General features: G+C 40.3%; 1 protein-coding gene across 1 annotated transcript in view; it reads left to right on the top strand.

Annotated features, from left to right (window-relative positions):
- The window catches only part of SWAP70 (switching B cell complex subunit SWAP70), a 79,433-nt gene that overhangs the window by 27,726 nt on the left and 33,272 nt on the right, over nt 1–18,435 (top strand). The window contains exon 3 of the mRNA XM_030831353.2: nt 14,148–14,321. Within this exon, the coding sequence (XP_030687213.1) occupies nt 14,148–14,321 (174 nt within the window). The remainder of the gene's footprint in view (nt 1–14,147; nt 14,322–18,435) is intronic.

Raw genomic sequence — 18,435 nt, 5'->3', positions numbered from 1 at the left:
ATATGTAAATTGAAGGTGTACAACGTGATGTTTTTTTTAATCTAACTTTATAAAAAATTTTATTTATTTTTGTCTGTGTTGGGTCTTTGTTGTGCTGCATGGGCTTCTCTTGGCAGTGGCTTCTCTTGTTGCGGAGCACGGGTTCTAAGTGTGCGGGCTTCAGTAGTTGTGGCTCTCGGGCTCTAGAGCGCAGGCTCGGTAGTTTTGGTGCATGGACTTAGTTGCTTCGTGGCATGTGGGATCTTCCTGGACCAGGGCTCGAACCCGTGTCCCCTGCATTGGCAGGCGGAGTCTTAACCACTGCACCACTAGGGAAGTCCCCCAACGTGATGATTTGATACATATATATATTGCGAAATGATTACCACGGTAAGGTTAGTTGTGTTATCATTGCCTCCCATAGTTACCTTTTTTTTTTCCCTGTGGTTATAGCTTTTAAGATCTACTCTCTTAACAACATTCAAGTATATAATCCTGTATTGTTAATTATTGTCACAATGCTGTGCACTAGATCCCAGATCTTATTCATCTTAAAGCTGAAAGTTTGTACCCTTTGACCAGCATCTCGCCATTTCCCCTACCCCCCAGCTCCTGACAACCACCATTCTACTCTCTTATTTCTTTGAGTTCATTGTTTTAAATAGTCTGCAGTATAACTGAGAACATATAGTATTTGTTTTTCTGTATCTTAAAGAAATTCTCTTAACCATGATTAGTTACAACAGCTTCAGAATCCTTGAGTTTACCATTTGATATTTCTGCACTAATTTAAATAAAAGGCAAGAGGTTTTGAATACAACCATAGTGGTGAGAACATTTACACTCCATTAACAACCCCTAAGACAAGTGGTTAGGATATGGTACATGCCCAGATCCCACAGAAGGGGTTAAAATTAGGTATATCCCTCTTTTATTCTCCCAATATCTATTTTAATCAAGTTTAGGCCCTATGAACTAGAAACAAGACAGTCAATCTGCAGTGGACCATCAAACCCAAAGGACTCCCTTTCTCTGTGCGTCTAGGACAAACAACGGCTAGTCCCCTAATTTTTTCCCCTAAAGTATGTGTTAGCACTCTGGCATCATGGACTTTAAATAAATAAAAAATAAAGACTTATTGTCTTCCCTACTTTTAAAATACAAAAATGTGTTTTAAACAGATACTATAACCTCATCATATTTTTACTTTTCAAAAATTTCAATTTATTTAAACAAAATCAAACCAAGTTCACATAGTAAATATGTCTTATGTTCAGCAAATGTTTGATGACCTGCTGTGTGCATGTGTTTAATCTTAAAAACTAAAGACAATAAGCAGAATTATGTCTGTTATTAATATATATAGAACAGGGGCTTCCCTGCTGGCACAGTGGTTAAGAATCTGCCTGCCAATGCAGGGGACACGGGTTTGAGCCCTGGTCCGGGAAGATCCCACATGCCATGGATCAACTAAGCCCGTGCACCACAACTACTGAGCCTGCGCTCTAGAGCCCAGCAGGCATGACTACTGAAGGCCGCGCACCTAGATCCCGTGCTCCACAGCAAGAGAAGCCACCATAATGAGAAGCCTGCGCACCGCAATGAAGAGTGGCCCCCGCTCACCACAGCTAGAGAAAGCCTGCGCGCAGCAACGAAGACCCAACGCAGCCAAAAATAAATAAAACAAAATAAATAAATTTATATATATTAAAAAATATATATATATATACACATATATATAAATGAAACATACTGGGGGATTCTCAGAAATCTGGAAATTGCTTTGTTTTTCAGTGCTAGAATTTGTGTGGGCTGGACTAGTAGATAGAGAAACATGGTTGAATATCTTGAAGTGCTGTACCCTGATACCACATTTTGTTCTCCTTGATGTAACTCTCTTTAAACATCTTGAATTTTAAAGTTTTAAAATGTTCTTTGTTTTAGTATTTAGGTATTTAAAAGTTTTGTAACTGGGGGAGAAAATACAGCAGTATTTAAAAAGTCCAAAATTAGCCACAAAATTTGGAGAAAAATTTATTCACAGAGCAAGTGAGGATGTGATGAAACAGTGAGCCCTTGTTTATTATTGCTTAGCCACCTGGAGTGGAATTTTGCCTGGCCTTCAATCCAAATAAAGCAGGCAAGGTTTTTGTGGTGTGGGTTTAAATTGAGCAAAGATTAGTGCCTTGTTTTGAAACTTGGTTGAAAAAAATGCCAATAGTGACTGAAGAATGTTAACATAAAAACTTAGAGATCGTCATCAGTTATGCAATGAAAATATGAAATGATTAAACATTGCAAGATGTGCTTTCCTATATATGTGTGTGTGTGTGTGTGTGTGTGTGTGTAAAGTCTCATTTGATCCTCATGGTAATCCTGTGATGATGCACAACTGGAATTCTTATCCCCATTTAACTCGGGAGGAAATAGAGTGCATAAGGTTGCCTAGCTAAAAAGGGGTAGATAGATTTTGAACCTAAGCCATTTCACTTCTAGACCAGTGTCCTTTTAACTATATGTACTCTTGAGGGATTAATTACTCCCTTCCAGAATTAATGTTTTCCAGTTACTGGATATGTAAGGGCAGGGGTAGAATGGTTTAAAAGCCATTCTGATCATCTCAGACTATCTCAGCCTCCTTCTAGTTCTCTTAGGTTCTTTCTCAAGTGTTTTAAGGTGATTTTTTCTTCTTAATTAGTATCTGGTGTTCCTCAGTGTTCATTTTGGTCATTTTCCTCCCAGGTTATTTGAGAGGTTTTCTGCCTTTGCCTAAGAGAATTACTCAGAAGGGGTTGAGACCAAGAGATAAATTATAATGAAACTTGCTTTGCGAAAAGTAATTTTTCTATTTGGTTTCTATATTTGCTTCTTCAGAGAGAATAATTCCTGTTGTTCTTCACATTGATAGAATTTATTTTCAGCTTTCCTGAGGCTTCAGATGATTAACATGTGTGTTCTTGTAGCAAATATTTTGCCTCCGCTGATTGTTAACTTTTTCTTTGCTTATTTGTTAAATTTCTTCTTTAGAAGAAATAGGATTAGAAGAATAGGATTCTGGGGACTTCCTGGGTGGCGCAGTGGTTAAGAATCCACCTGCCAATGCAGGGGACACGGGTTTGAGCCCTGGTCCGGGAAGATCCCACATGCCGCGGAGCAGCTAAGCCTGTGTGCCGCAGCTACTGAGCCTGCGCTCTAGAGCCCGCGAGCCACAACTACTGAGCCTGCGCGCTTAGAACCCATGCTCCGCAGCAAGAGAAGCCACCACAATGAGAAGCCCGCACACCACAACAAAGAGTAGCCCCCGCTCGCCACAACTAGAGAAAGCCTGCGCAGAGCAATAAGACCTGACGCAGCCATACTAACATACATAAATAAATAAAAGAATAGGATTCTGTGAACACCTAGGAAGAATTTTTTGTGAGCTTCCCCCCCACCCCTCTTTTTTTTGGGCAAAAAAACCACTGCGCCTGGCTTATCTGATAGTGAGTAATTGAAGAAAGTGTTATATTGTTAACTTTTTACTATTGAGCCCTAGTAGACTACATAAAAAACTAGTTCTGCCTCAGCATGTTTATGAGGCAAGCTAAGCCTTTCATGAGATTTAGTAGCCTAATGGGCTTTTTGGTCCAAATCATGGTCAGTTATTTTCCCTGATTCTACACATTAAAGGTTGGTCTGGGCTATTTGATGATTAAAAACCAGTAATCCATTGGCAATAAGCCAGTCCTAATTGGGGAATTTGCTGCTTTCTAACATAATCCTTTTGTTTGTTTGTTTTTTTGGGAAACATACACACACACACACACAAAAGAAAAACACACAAAGAGAAAAATTTTTGTTCAATATAATGTCCCTTTTCTAGAGTCTAGCAGTCTCTGCTTTCTGTTTTCCTAGGCTGGACATTTTTACTTTCTTACCGGATGCTTGCTCTTCCTGTGTTATAGTTCTATAAAATGAGTTTTCAAATTTCTTTTAGTGGAATGAATATGCCTTCGCATTCAAAATGTTGTCAAATGTATGCCTAACAAGTATCATTTAATAGGAAGGGGTACTGCTCTTAAGTTTCCCAAACCATGCTTTTGTACAGTTCTTTCTTATTGTCCTATAGCCTGTTATTTTTTTCTTTCATTGTTGCTTGAAAGTTATATAGTATTAACTTGGTACAGTGGTCAAGTTGGACTCTACATTTTGATCAGATTTGTAAAGTTACACAGGACTAAAAACTTCGGAGTGATTAAAGAGGTTCCCTGCTGAGAATATGGATGACTTTATGTCATTGAATACTTTGGCCAGCAATATAAGAGTGATGTAGTTTAAAGAAATATTGTTTTCAAAAATAGCAGCTTTACTGAGATGTAATTCATGTACCATACAGTTTAACTATTTAAAGGGTGCCATTTGGTGGTTTTTAGTATAGTCACATTTTTGTGCAACCATCACTAAAATCAGTTTTAGAAGATTTCATTACTCTCCCTCAAAAAAACTGTACCCATTAACCCTTACTCTCCTCTCGCAGCCCTAGGCAACCACTAATCTACTTTCTACCTCTATGGATTTACCTATTCTGAACTCATACAATATGACTGGAATCATAATATGTGGCCTTTTGTGTATGTCTTCTTTCACTTAGCATCATGTTTTCAAAATTCATCCATGTTGTAGTACATAACAGTACTTCATTTCTTTTTATGGCTGAATAATATTTCATTACGGATATACCATATTTTGTTTGCACATTGGGTGATGGACATTTGAGTTTTTCCCGCTTTTTGGTTATTATGAATTTACTGCTGTTAGCATGCATGTTCAAGTTTTTGTGGGGATGTATATTTTCAGTTTTCTGGTATATACCTAGGAATGGAATTGCTGGGTCATGTGGCAACTCTGTGTTTAACCTTTTGAGAAACTGCCAAGCTGTTTTCCAAAGCAGCTGGGCATTTTACTTTTCTACCAGCAATGGCTGAGCGGTCCAATTTCTTCATATCCTCACCAACATTTTTTTTTTTTTTGCTGTACGTGGGCCTCTCACCGCTGTGGCCTCTCCCGTTGCGGAGCACAGGCTCCGGACGCGCAGGCTCAGCGGCCATGGCTCACGGGCCCAGCCACTCCGTGGCATGTGGGATCCTCCCGGACCGGGGCACGAACCCGTGCGTGTCCCCTGCATCGGCAGGTGGACTCTCAACCACTGTGCCACCAGGAAAGCCCAACATTTTTTTTTATTCTAGGCATTCCAGTGGGTATGAATCTTACTGTGTTTTGATTTGCATCTCCATGATAATTAATGTAAAATACTGTTTTTAAAGTTTTTTTAATTGTAAAGGCAATAACAGGATATTGTTGAAATTAAGAAAAAAAAGGAACTTATTAAGAAAATATGTATCACCCATAACTTTAACATATATAGGCAGTTACTGTTAACATTTTATATGTGTGCTTTGAGTTTTTATTTTATTTATTCTTTTGGCTGCACTGCACGGCTTGTGGGATCTTGGTTCCCCAACCAGGGATCGAACCCAGGCCCTTGGCAGTGAGAGCACAGAGTCCTAACCACTGGACTGCCAGGGAATTCCCAAGTTTTTGTTTTTTAAAATATGTTTTTATATATTATTTTTCAAGTTGGGATCATATTGAACACTTAACATTAATATTGTCCCATATCATTAAATTTTTTAAAAAAGACGTTGAGTATACATATGCTAACATTTATTTAGAGTCTATTGTGTATCAGGTACTAAATGTTTTAAACAGGTTTCTAATTAAGTCTTTATGTCAACTCTGTAGGTCAAGTACCATCATTACCACCATTTTAAAGATGAGACGGACCCTGGGTTAAATTGCTTGCCCAAGGTCACCCAGGTACTAAGTGGTATTCAGTGACTGTATAATAGTTTTGTACTGTGACTTTATACCCATTCCCTTTTTGGTGGACTTTTTTTTTTCCCACTCTTATAAATAATAGTGACTATCCAAGATAAATCTTTATCTGACTCGGATTCACTTGTTAGGATAGATTATTTGAAGTAGAATCACTGATCAAAGAGTGTGAATGCTTTCTGAGAAAAAAAATGTCTACAATCAATTTCTAAAGCGTCAGATTGGCCAGTTTCCCTGTCTTCTGAGAACTGTCTCTGTTCCACAGCCACTTTAGTCTCGAGCTGGTTTGTATGAAATTTCTAGTTTAGAGAACATGTGAGTTTAGTTTTGTTTTGAGTCAGGATTGAGGTCATACCTTATTCTTCATATGTATGAATTTTGGTGTGAAGTAATTATATGTTAAAAATAAGAAGGACTCTACACTTTCTTCCTGGGAAATTATCCTCCATTTGGACACCTTGAAACCACTAGCAGCCATTATTATTAAATGTGAGACTATTGATTTAATATGTGTGATACAAACTGGAATTTTGGAGCACAGTTTGTAATTGTAGATGAAATGGAGTATGGAATCATAGATTTCTAGACCTTTTATAGTTAGAACAGACCTAGAGACCATTTCAATTTATGGATTTATTTTCATGGAGGTAATATTGAATATTGAATCCATACCTTTCAATGCCTTGCTGTTGTTTTAAGCATCTTTATCATGGCACACAGGGCCACGTTCAATTTGGCCTCTGCAACCTCTCTAGCCTCCTCTTCTTCCTCTCTCCTCCCTTCTTGTTCACTTCGGTCCAGCCACCTTGACCTTCCTCAGATTACTAAGACCCTTCCTGCCACAGAGTCTTCAGACATGCTGCTTCCTCTGCTGTAAAGTTTCCTCCACCCGTAATGTGGAGGTCTTGTCTTGATTGTCACTTCCTCAGGGAGGTTTCTCCAGGTAGCACCCCACCCATTCTAGACCTAACCAGCTTTCCTGTAATGTATGCTTGCAACGTTTTGTGCTTTTCCTTTTTGCCACAGTTTTCACCACATAAGTGGTTGTGTTATTGCTGTATAGTTCGATATCTTATTACCCCCCTGGAGTGTAAGTTCTGGGATGGCAAGGACTGGTTCACCCATGTCCCACACTGTTGATTGTTTCCTTTGTGTGCAGGAGTTTTTAAGTTTGATGTAGTTTTGTCTGTTTTGCTTTTGTTGCCTGTGCTTTTAGAATCATACCCAAGAAATCATTGCCCATTCCAATGTCATGAAGCTTTTCCCCTATATTTTCTTCTTGGAGTTTTATCCTTTTAGGTCTTACACTTAGATCTTTACTCTGTTTTGGACTTAATTTCTGAACATGGTGTAAGATAAGGGTCCATCTTCATTCTATTGCATGTGGATATTCAGTTTTACCAATACCACTTGTTGAAGAGATGGTCCTTTCCTCATTGTGTGGTCTTGGCACCCTTCTTAAAGCTCACTTGACAGTATACATTAGGGTTTATTTCTGGGCTCTCTATTCTGTTCTATTGGTCTATATGTCTGTTTTTATGCCAGTACCATACTGTTTTTTGTTTTGTTTTTTTGGCTGTGCCGCATGGCTTGTGGGATCTTAGTTCCCCGACCAGGGATCAAACCCATGCCTCCTGCAGTGGAAGCGTGGAGTCCTAACCACTGGACTACCAGGGAATTCCCCAGTACCATACTGTTTTGATTACCTATTAGCTTTGTAATAGGTTTTGAAATCAAGAAGTGTAAGGCCTCCAACTTTGTTCTTCTCAAGATTTTTTTTTTCTTTTTTTTTTTTTTTTTTGTGGTACGTGGGCCTCTCACTGTTGTGGCCTCTCCTGTTGCGAAGCACAGGCTCCGGATGCGCAGGCTCAGCGGCCATGGCTCACAGGCCTAGCCGCTCCGCAGCATGTGGGATCTTCCCGGACCAGGGCACGAACCCGTGTCCCCTGCGTCGGCAGGCGGACTCTCAACCACTGCGCCACCAGGGAAGCCCATGTTTTTTGTTTTTTAAATTTTTTGGCTGTGTCGCAGGGCATATGGAATCATAGTTCCCCAACCAGGGATCGATCCCACATACACTGCATTGGAAGCACGGAGTCTTAACTGCTGGACTGCCAGGGAAGTCCCATCTCAAGATTGTTTTGACTATCATGGACCTTTGAGATTCCATATGAATTTTAGGAGGATGTTTTTTGTTTCTGCAAAAAAAAAAATAATGCCTTTGAGATTTTGACAGGGATTGTGTTGAATCTGTAAATTGCCTTGGATAGTATAGACATTTTAATAATTTAAGTCTTCCAGTCCATGAGCATAGAGTGTTTTTCTATTTATTTGTGTCGTCTTTAATTTCTTTGAGTAATGTTTTGTAGTTTTCAATGTACAAGTCTTTTGCCTCCTTGGTTAAGTTTATTCCTGAGTATTTTATTCATTTTGATGCTATTGCAAATGGGATTGTTTTCTTAATTTTCTTTTCTGATTGTCATTGTTAGTGTATAGAAACACAACTGATTTTTGAGGGTTGATTTTGTATCCTGGAAGTTTGCTGAATTGGTTTATTAGTTTTAATAAACCAGTTGTTGGGTGGAATCTCGAGTTTTCTACAAAGGAAAAAGCATTTGGGGCTTCCCTGGTGGCGCAGTGGTTGAGAGTCCGCCTGCCGATGCAGGGGACGCGGGTTCGTGCCCTGGTCTGGGAAGACCCGACATGCCGCGGAACGGCTGGGCCTGTGAGCCACGGCCGCTGAGCCTGCGCGTCCGGAGCCTGTGCTCCGCAACGGGAGAGGCCACAACAGTGAGAGGCCCACGTACCGCAAAAAAAAAAAAAAAAAAGAAAAGAAAAAAAGAAAAAGCATTTTATCTGCAAACAGAGATAATTTTGCTTTTTTCTTTTCAATTTGGATGCCTTTTATTTCTTTTTCTTGCCTAATCTCTCTGGCTGAGTCTTTCTGAACTGTGTTGAATAGAAGTGGTCAGAGTGGGCATCCTTGTCTTGTTCCTCATCTCTTCTCTAAGAGAAGAGAAAAGCTTTCAGTTTTTCATCTTTGAGCTTGATGTTAGTTGTGGACTTTTCATATATGATCTGATGTTTTCTTTTCTTAAAGGTGTAAATGCCATCGTTTGATATACTTCTACCTTTGATCATGATTAAACTAAAGAATAGTAGATTAGAATATAGAGAAGTAATAAGCCAAACAGACAATTTATTAAAATTAAATAAGACACAGAGAACTTGCACCGAAAAGCCACTATTTATTTCCTGGGAAAACTAATTTATGGAGAATCTGCTTGGTTTCTGATCCCACTGCAGTCTGACTTATATCCAGACTTCTCGCCTATCTTGAAGGTAACTAACTAGTGACCACTGAATTGCAAAACCAGTAGTCTTTTCTTAAACGACTCCTCCTTAATTTCTCTGTAGCATTTGGCACTGCAGTAGCCCCTTCTTATCCTTAGTTTCTCTTTACATGGTTTCAGTTACCTGTCAAGCGTGGTCTGACAATATTAAATAGAAAATTCCAGAAATAAAGAATTCATAAATTTTAAATTGTACGCTGTCCTGAGTATCGTGATGAAACTTTGTGCCTTTCTGCCCTGTCCTGCCTAGGACACCAGGACATGAATTGTCCCTTTGTCCAGTGTATCCCACCCATTAGTCACTTAATAGCTATCTGAGTTATAAGATCAACTGTTGGGGTATTGCAGTCCTTGTGTTCAAGTAACTCTTTTTTTTTTTTGGTTGCGCTGCGAGCCTTGCAGGATTTTAGTTCCCCAACCAGGGATTGAATCGGGGCCACAGCAGTGAAAGCGCCAAGTCCTAACCACTGGACTGCCAGGGAATTCCCAAGTAACTCTTATTTTACTTAAAAATGGCCCCAAAGCACAAGAGTGGTGATGCTGGCAATTCAGATAGCCAAAGAGAAGCTTTAAAGTGCTTCCTTTAAGTGAAAAGGTGAAACTTCTATACTTAATAAGGAAAAAAAAAAAACTGTATGCTGAGTTGGCTAATATCTGTGGTAAGACCGAATCTTCTATCCGTGAAATTGTGAGGAAGGAAAAAGAAATTCTGCTAGTTTTCTTGTTGCACCTCAAACTGCAAAAGTTATGGCCAAGTACATGATAAGTGCTTAAAGATGGAAAAGGCATTAAATTTGTACAGTAAGAGACTTCCCTGTTGGTACAGTGGTTAAGAATCCGCCTGCCAGTGCAGGGGACGTGGGTTCGATCCCTGGTCCAGGAAGCTCCCACGTGCCGTGGAGCAACTAAGCCCTTGTGCCACAACTACTGAGCCCACGTGCCACAACTACTGAAGCCCACGCGCCTAGAGTCCATGCTCCACAACAAGAGAAGCCACCACAATGAGAAGCCCGAGCACCGCAACGAAGAGTAGCCCCCGCTTGCTGCAACTAGAGAAAGCCTGCGCGCAGCAATGAAGAACCAACACAGCCAAAAATAAATAAATAAATTTATTAAAAAAAAATTTTTTTACAGTAAGATATTTTGAGAGGGAGAGAGACCACATTCACATAAATTTTATTACAATATATTGTTTGTAATTGTTCTATTTTATTATTAATTATTGTTGTCAATCTCTTATTGTACCTAATTTATAAATTAAACTTTATCATAGATTTATATGTATAGGAAAAAACACGTGTATATAGGGTTCAGTACTACCTGTGGTTTCAGGCATCTACTGGGGTCCTGGAATTTATCCCTTGTGGATAAGGGGAGACTCCTGGGTTGATCAAACCTTCCTCTTACTCTTTCCTCACTCAGTTTTCATGTCTTTGTGGTTCTCCTACCACTTTGACTGTTCTTCTAGTCATCATAATTCCTCTTCCTCCTCCCGCTTGTAAATGTGCGAGTCTCTTGAGGTTCTGTTTTTGATTCCATCTATTTTCTCACTTTATGTTTTCTCTCAGTGATCTCACTGACCATTGTGGCTTCAGTCATTGTCGACATGCAGTTGATTCACAAATCTGCCTCTTCTGTTAGGTTACAGTTCCTTCCTCGATTGTCTTTGGACACCTCCATCTAAATGTCTTCCCAGAACTGCAGGTTGAAGATTCACATAATTGAACACCTGTCTTTCTTTCTCCCTTGTGTCCTCTTCATGCTGTGACCATCCCCAAACATGGTTGGTGTGCTGCTCCTGCCATGCCTTTGCTCATGGCATTTCCTTTCCTATCCTTTGGAGTACTTTTCCTTGTACTCTTCAATATACTTCAAGGTCTGCCTCAAATACCATCTTTTCTGCAAAGTACTAATGTGGGCTGCAGATGACCTGCTCGTTCTTTGCTCTAAACTTGGGAGTTTCCTACAGGCTATCTCTTAAAACTATAAAGCTCTTTGTGATTTTTGTCTGTGTTTGCTTTTCTAGCCATAAATCTAGCCACTCCCCCTCAGGAACTCAATAATTCACCTCATGATACACATAGAATCACTTCTTGTTCCTCAGGGCAAGACTGTATGCTTTCATGCACATGTCATTTTCCCTGGTGGCATATCTTCCACTTAGTGCTTTTTGGGGGTGTGGGTGGATAGAGTTGATAGTAGTGGTCTTTCAAACTAGTCCTGTAGAGATGTCTTCCATCACATAGATAGATGTCCTCCATCTACTGAATTCTACAAGCAGTTTGGCATAGAGAAGAGACAGAATTTGAGCTTTGATTTTAAACCCTGGTTTTGATATTTACTAGCCGTGTAAACTTGGTACTCAACTTTTCTGAACCTCTATTTCCTGATCTGTAAAATTGGGAGAGTGTTTAACCTTATGGGGCCAATACAAAGTTTAAATAAGAAACTGCATATAAAATGCCAAGCATATGCTAAGTCCTCAATAAATGGTGTTAAAGAAAAAGAAAGAAATGAAAAGAGAAGAGAAGAAAAAGAGAAGCAGCAGTTATTATTCCCTTCATGGGGTCATTTGTGTACCATGGGGGCATGGGAAATGGTGTCAGACTGAGACAGGGTGCTCAAGGCAGAGCACAAAGGATATATCTTCTTACTCGTGGGGAACTGGTTTACTAATGACAAATTCTAGCCAGAGAATGAGAGAAACTTCCTCCTGCAGCCAACTAGTGACTTCTTCCTTACATTACACACAGCACTTCATTCATCTTTCTCTAGAAAGAAATGCTTTGCTCATGTTGTCCTGTCACCCGCTCTGCCTCCTCCCGTACATTTTCCATATTGTCCCCAATACGGCTTTTAAAATGCAGGTTGTATATGTTGCCCCTCCCTCTCTTTCAGTATAGATAAATCCTAACTCCTTGCTGTGAATTATAAGGCTCTTCATGATCTGGTCTTCACCTACTTCTCTAGCCTAGTCTTTCACTGTGCCCCATGCAGTGGACATTTGTCATTTTTTCATCTGACCAGTATCAACTCTTTTCTTATGTCTGGGAAATTCCACAGTGTCTTGGTGGAGGACAGGACCTATCTCACATCTCAGATATTGAAAAGTTTGGATCCTCATTTTCCCAGCTCCCTGGCAGCTAGGGCTTAGGAATGTGACCTGGTGGGACTTTGAATCTGCATTGAGGTGGGGACTTTGAATCTGCATTGAAGGACACGGAGGATCAAGGACTGGGTCAGCGGCAACAGTGATGGCCTCATGTTATATTGGCAGTCGTGTCTCCACCCGCTGGTACCATGAGTAGTTTCAATTGCAGTTATGACTGCTTAGCCTAGATTGGTAACGGCTTAGTTTCAGAGTCTAGGTTTTTCAGCCCTTGTGTTGGATCTTTGAGGTTACCCATTGCTTTTCCAATAAATTCCTTATCTGTTTAAAGGAACTCAAGATCATTTCTCTTATTTGCATTTATAAAGAGCCTTGACTCATACCGCCCTCTAGTACCAAGTGCCCCATTCACATTAACCTTCCTGCAGTTCTTCCAGACTAACCATGGTTGTTTCTGCCTCTGGGCTTTCTCACATTCTGTTCTACCTGGAACACTCTTTACCTCATTCTCAAATTGTTTTGACTCTTGGCGGTCCTTTAGGACTCAGCTCTGTTATGTCACTTTTTCTGCAAATCTTCCCCCAATTCTTAAGATTGGGTTAGCTCCTCAGTGTTCCCACAGAATCCTCTGCTTACCTCTATATAATACTTATCACACTATATTGTAATTGCCTTGACATCCCTTGGAGACATGGGCTAGTAGTATATTCAGTATCTTTGCATTGTCCCCGGCAGATAATAATTACTATCTAAATTTTATCTGTTGAATGAGTGAAAAACTATTGAATTATACTCTGTGTTATGTTAAAATTTGTCTATTTGCATGTCTGTTTTTCCTAATAAACTGTGACTATTCTAAGAGCAGCGGCCAAGTTCTTCTTCACCTTTATATCCTTAATTTGTAGCATAGTATTTGGCTCATAGTAGACCCTGAGAGAATGTTGAATGCATAACTGAATGACTGAGTGGCAGGGCTGTCTTTTTAGAATTTCAGTTCAACAGTTTTTCCCAAGAGAAAGTATCTTCTTTGACCATATAGGTAAAGATGAGATATCTGCATGTAGCTCATATTGAGTAATTGACATTCTCAACTTCTCTGTATCAGGATTGGTAATCTGTTTAGAAGATAATGTTTATACATGAAAAAAAAACTATTTGACAAGCCAGTATTTTATGTGCCGACTGAGTGATACGGGCAGATGTTGCTTCAGTGTCAGGCTCAATATAACATTCTTTTTTTTTCCTTAATATTTATTTATTTTGGCTGTGCCGGGTCTTAGTTGTGGCTCGTGGGATCTTCGTTGTGGCACGTTTAGTTGCGGCTTCGTGTGGGATCTAGTTCCCTGACCAGGGATCGAACCCGGGCCCCCTGCATTGGGAGCACAGAGTGTTACCCACTGGACCACGAGGGAAGTCCCTCAATATAACATTCTTTTTTTTTTTTTTTTTTTTTGCGGTACGCGGGCCTCTCACTGTTGTGGCCTCTCCCGTTGCGGAGCACAGGCTCCGGACGCGCAGGCTCAGCGGCCATGGCTCATGGGCCCAGGTGCTCCGCGGCATGTGGGATCTTCCCGGACCGGGGCACGAACCCGCGTCCCCTGCATCAGCAGGCGGCCTCTCAACCACTGCGCCACTAGGGAAGCCCTCAATATAACATTCTTAATCGAGTCTTTGAAAGTGTGGTACCTAAGCAACTACTTAGGAAATGGTTATTGGTTAATTGGATTGATTAAAATAGAAGCCTGTAGTAGGCTTTGTCTTTCTGTTTTATTTGGTTTACATGCTGCTTATTTTGGACTGGTTCATTGGAATTTTTCCTCGTTCCTTTTTAGGTCCAAGACAACTTTGACAAGATTGAATTCAATAGGATGTGTTGGACCCTCTGTGTCAAAAAAAACCTCGCAAAGAGTCTCCTGCTCATTACAGAAGACGATGCATTTAAAGTATGGGTTATTTTCAACTTTTTATCTGAGGACAAGTACCCACTAATTATTGTACCAGAAGAGGTAAGTGTGGCTCTGGGAAGTTTTACAGGGCCATCTTAGCATTTAATAGATCTAACTTGGAAGTAGATATGGAAGGAGATCCTATACTAGTGTTTTTGGATCAGAGGCAAAAAAGCTTAGAGCCAAAAAAGTCCAAAAGTTAGTGATTTAGGGTTATGCAGTAACCATGGAGATTTGCACACAGGGTGGGACTCTTCCTCTCTAAACTGCTATAATTATAGACAAATCCATCCTCATGTTCAAAGAGTCTTTATTCAGTACAAGTCACAACATAATTTTCTGTCTACTTACATATTGGCAAAACCATAAGAAATGGCTGAGTGATGCTAGGGAAACACATAGGATCCAGAATGTTGTTCCCAAGGCTGATTTATGTGAGGAAATAACTATTCTTGTTTCAAAGCCAAGGATGGAGACTTTTTTAAGACCATACTTTCTAAAGTAAATGAAAAAGGACATTTGCTTGTTTTGTTCTGGGTTATTTTCCCTGAGCTTCCAAGGGGCGGGGGGACGGCGGGGGACAGGGGGAATGCAGGAGTAAGGATTCTGTGCTCTCTTACTGCCCTAAAAAATGATCCACGTAATACATGCTTATTACAGTAGTAAATTTAGAAAAGACTAATAATATGCAGATTAATCAACTGTAGTCCTCCCCTTAAAAGAAGTAATTTGTAATCCCCTAACCTTGGACAAATGATGTAACCTCTTGAGTTTTAATTTCCTCATCTATAAAATGGGGCTCATAAAAATGTTTATTCTAAGGGTTGTGAGGCTCTCTATTTAAAGGACTTAGTTCAGTAAGTGAAATAAGTCAGAGAAAGAGGAATACTGTATGATTTTATGCATATATGGAATATGAACAAACAAACAAAATAATCGAACAAACCAAACCAAACAAAAACATATAGATACAGGGAACAGAACAGTGGCTACCAGAGGGGAAGTAGGGGTGGGAAGGGTGAAAGGGATAAAGAGGGTCAACTTTTTGGAAACTAAGTTTTCGGTGGTGAGCACACTATAGTGCATGTAGAATTAGAAATACAGTGTTGTATACATGAAACTTATATAATGTTATGAACCAATGTTACCTCAATAAAAAATCTAAAATTAAAAAAAATAATTAAATCGCGACTGGGGGAAAAAATAAATGACTTAGCTCAGTGCCTGGCACATGATATGTACTCAGTAAATGTTAGCTCCTATGACTAATATTATTGCATACATTTTTGCACACTAGTCTGCTTATTTCTGTAGGATAAATTTCCAGCAGTGGAATGCTAAGTCCTAAGAAATGCACACTTTCAGGGTATGAGATGAACGAAGCAGAATTGCCCTTCAGAAAGGCTGTACCATTTATATACCTACCAGTAGTGATTGAGGGTGCCCATTATTACCCATCCTGCCAGCATGAGTCTAGTCTGTGATTTATTTGTATGATTCATGTTTATGTTAGGAAAATCTGTTTAAAAGTTCACACTGCAATATTTTATTTCAAGTCAGCAAGGATTTATCGACTGGCAACAGTAAATGAGGCAATAAGAGGAATACAAAGTGAAAAAGATGACTTCCTGCCTTCAAGGAATATGCAGTCTGCTCAAGGAAAAGAAAAAAATCAAGTGTAATTCAAAGCAAAATAAACTACCTGTTATAAGAGAGGTGCAAATGCCATGCAAATACAGAGAAGGGAAAGATTTATTCCAGTTTGAGGGAGGTCAGGGATCAGGGAAGGCTTTTTAAGAGAGGCAGTATAATGTAGTGGTTAAAAGCAGGGTCTTAAACTTTTTCAGTAAAGGGCCAGACAGAAAATATTTGAGGTTTTGTGGGCTTCCTGGGCCATATTGTCTCTGTTATAGCTACTCAACTCTGCTGTTAATAGCGTGAAAGCAGCCACAAGACAATATGTTCCTGTGCTTTAATAAAACTTTTACTTATGGATGTTGAAATTTGAGTTTCATATAATTTTAATGGACCATGAAATATTATTACTCTTTTGATTTTACCCCTTCTAACCGCTGAAAAATGTAAAAACCGTTCTTGGAGCAAGTGTGTATAAAAACAGGCTGAGAGCCAGATTTGGCAGCTGGGGTAGATTTGACTCATGGGCTGTAATTTGGTGTTCCTTGGTTAAGAGCAGGAGTCTGGAGTCAGATTTCTTGGATTTGAATTCTGGCTTCCACACTGCTCACTAGCTGTGTGACCTTGGGAAATTTACTTCATTAGTTTTTGCTGCAGTTTCCTCAACTGTAAAATAAGGCTAATGCTAGTATCTGCCTCCTAACTGCTCTTGTGAATATCAGATGAGAAGACTGCCTGGCCCTTAGAAAGTGCTCATTGTGTTACCTATTATATTTAGTGGGAAGGTAGCATTTATGCTGGGCCTTAAAAGACGGAAGAATTTTGACTAATGGAGAAGGCAGAGGAGAAGACTTCCGGTTGGAGGGAACAGTGGGCAAGGTTATATGAGGCAGGAAAGGAAAGGCAGGGCATGTCGGAGATGAGTGAGGTATCCAGCTTGACTGGATTGCCAGTCTTTGAAACAGCTGGATTGACTGATTTAAGCCAAAAAGGGAATTTTAAAAAGGATGTTGGGTAGCTGACAGAATGGCTATGATGGCTGAAAAACCAGGTGTGGAGGCTGTGCAGTGAGGAACCACAGGGAAAATGTGTGTTGTACTTGTACCACGGAACACCTCTGGCCCTGCACACTGGGTGCTGTCCAGGAACTCAAATCTTCCTGCAAGTAACTGTTCTTGCTACCATGGAGAGTTTTCTGTGCCTATTTCTCAATCACAGTCAGGGCGTGATGCATCTAATTGTTATAACCTAGGTCACATGCCATGAGCTAGCTGCAAAGGAGGCCTGGAAAGTGTCCAATTGTGTTTTTAACTTCCATATTGGGAATTCCCCAGACATAAGAAGCGGGTTAGGTGCTGGGCAGTCAAAAAGAATGACACATGCCCTTTCTAACTAGAATGTGATGGCTGTACAGAGATAGAGACAAGTTTCAGGTCTGGGCGACTGGGAGGTAATATTGTATAGTTGTTTAAAGCATGGTCTTTCAAATCAGACTGCCTGGTTTAAATCCCTACTTGACCACTTTTTAGCTCTGTGACTGTGAACAGATTACTTAATCTCCCTGTTTGGGTTTCCCCATCTGGAAAATGGGGATCACTACTTCCTTCACTGGACTCTTGTGAGGACTGATAGTTGATGTATGTGAAGCATTTAACTTAATGTCTGGCTCCATGATAAACGCTCACTAAATTTTGTGTGTGTGTGTATGTGTGTGTGTGTGTGTGTGTGTATGAATGAATGACAGGGTGATGAACAAATTGGGGATATGATGTATGATGATGGGTTTGGTACATTTGGCATTTTGAGTGGATCATCCTTGTGGAGCTGTCCTGTTTGAACTGAAAGAGTACATTTAGAGCTGTGAGAGGTCAGGGCTGGAGACAGAGACAGGGAAGCCATGGGAGTAGGTTACATCAGGGAGGAAGAGACAATAGTGGGAGAAGCGAGGGCTGAAGACAGAATTTTGAGCCCATTTCTGTAGCAGGGGGAGGAAGTAGATTTGGTAAAGGAAGCAGAATTGGATAGTCTGTGAGGTTGGTGGAGAACTGGGAGAGTGTTGAGTCATGGGTGCCAAAGAAAGAAGAAGTTCTAAGAAGCAGAAAAGTAGTTCCTAGCATTAGATTCTATAGAAAAATTAGAGGGTAATGAGTGAGAAGTTGCCCTTGGATTTAACAATTAGGTGGTCATTGGTAAGCAAGGAGAAGGCAGTTTCACTGTAGCGGTGGGGACAGTTTCTTAGTGCTTAATAATAATAATAATATAATTGTGCACGTATGTGAAAGGGGAAGCAAAAAATAAAACATGCTGAGCTTCCCTGGTGGCGCAGTGGTTGAGAGACCACCTGCTGATGCAGGGGACACGGGTTCGTGCCCCGGTCCGGGAAGATCCCACATGCCGCGGAGCGGCTAGGCCCGTGAGCCATGGCTGCTGAGCCTGCGTGTCCGGAGCCTGTGCTCTGCAACGGGAGAGGCCACAACAGTGAGAGGCCCACGTACCGCCAAAAAAAAATAAATAAAAAAATAAATAAATAAAACATGCT

This window comes from Globicephala melas, chromosome 8 (genome assembly GCF_963455315.2).
Source record: "Globicephala melas chromosome 8, mGloMel1.2, whole genome shotgun sequence".
NCBI classification, from domain to species: domain Eukaryota; kingdom Metazoa; phylum Chordata; class Mammalia; order Artiodactyla; family Delphinidae; genus Globicephala; species Globicephala melas.
Note: the sequence above shows the minus strand (reverse complement) of the source record. Positions and strands in the feature narration are given on the sequence as shown.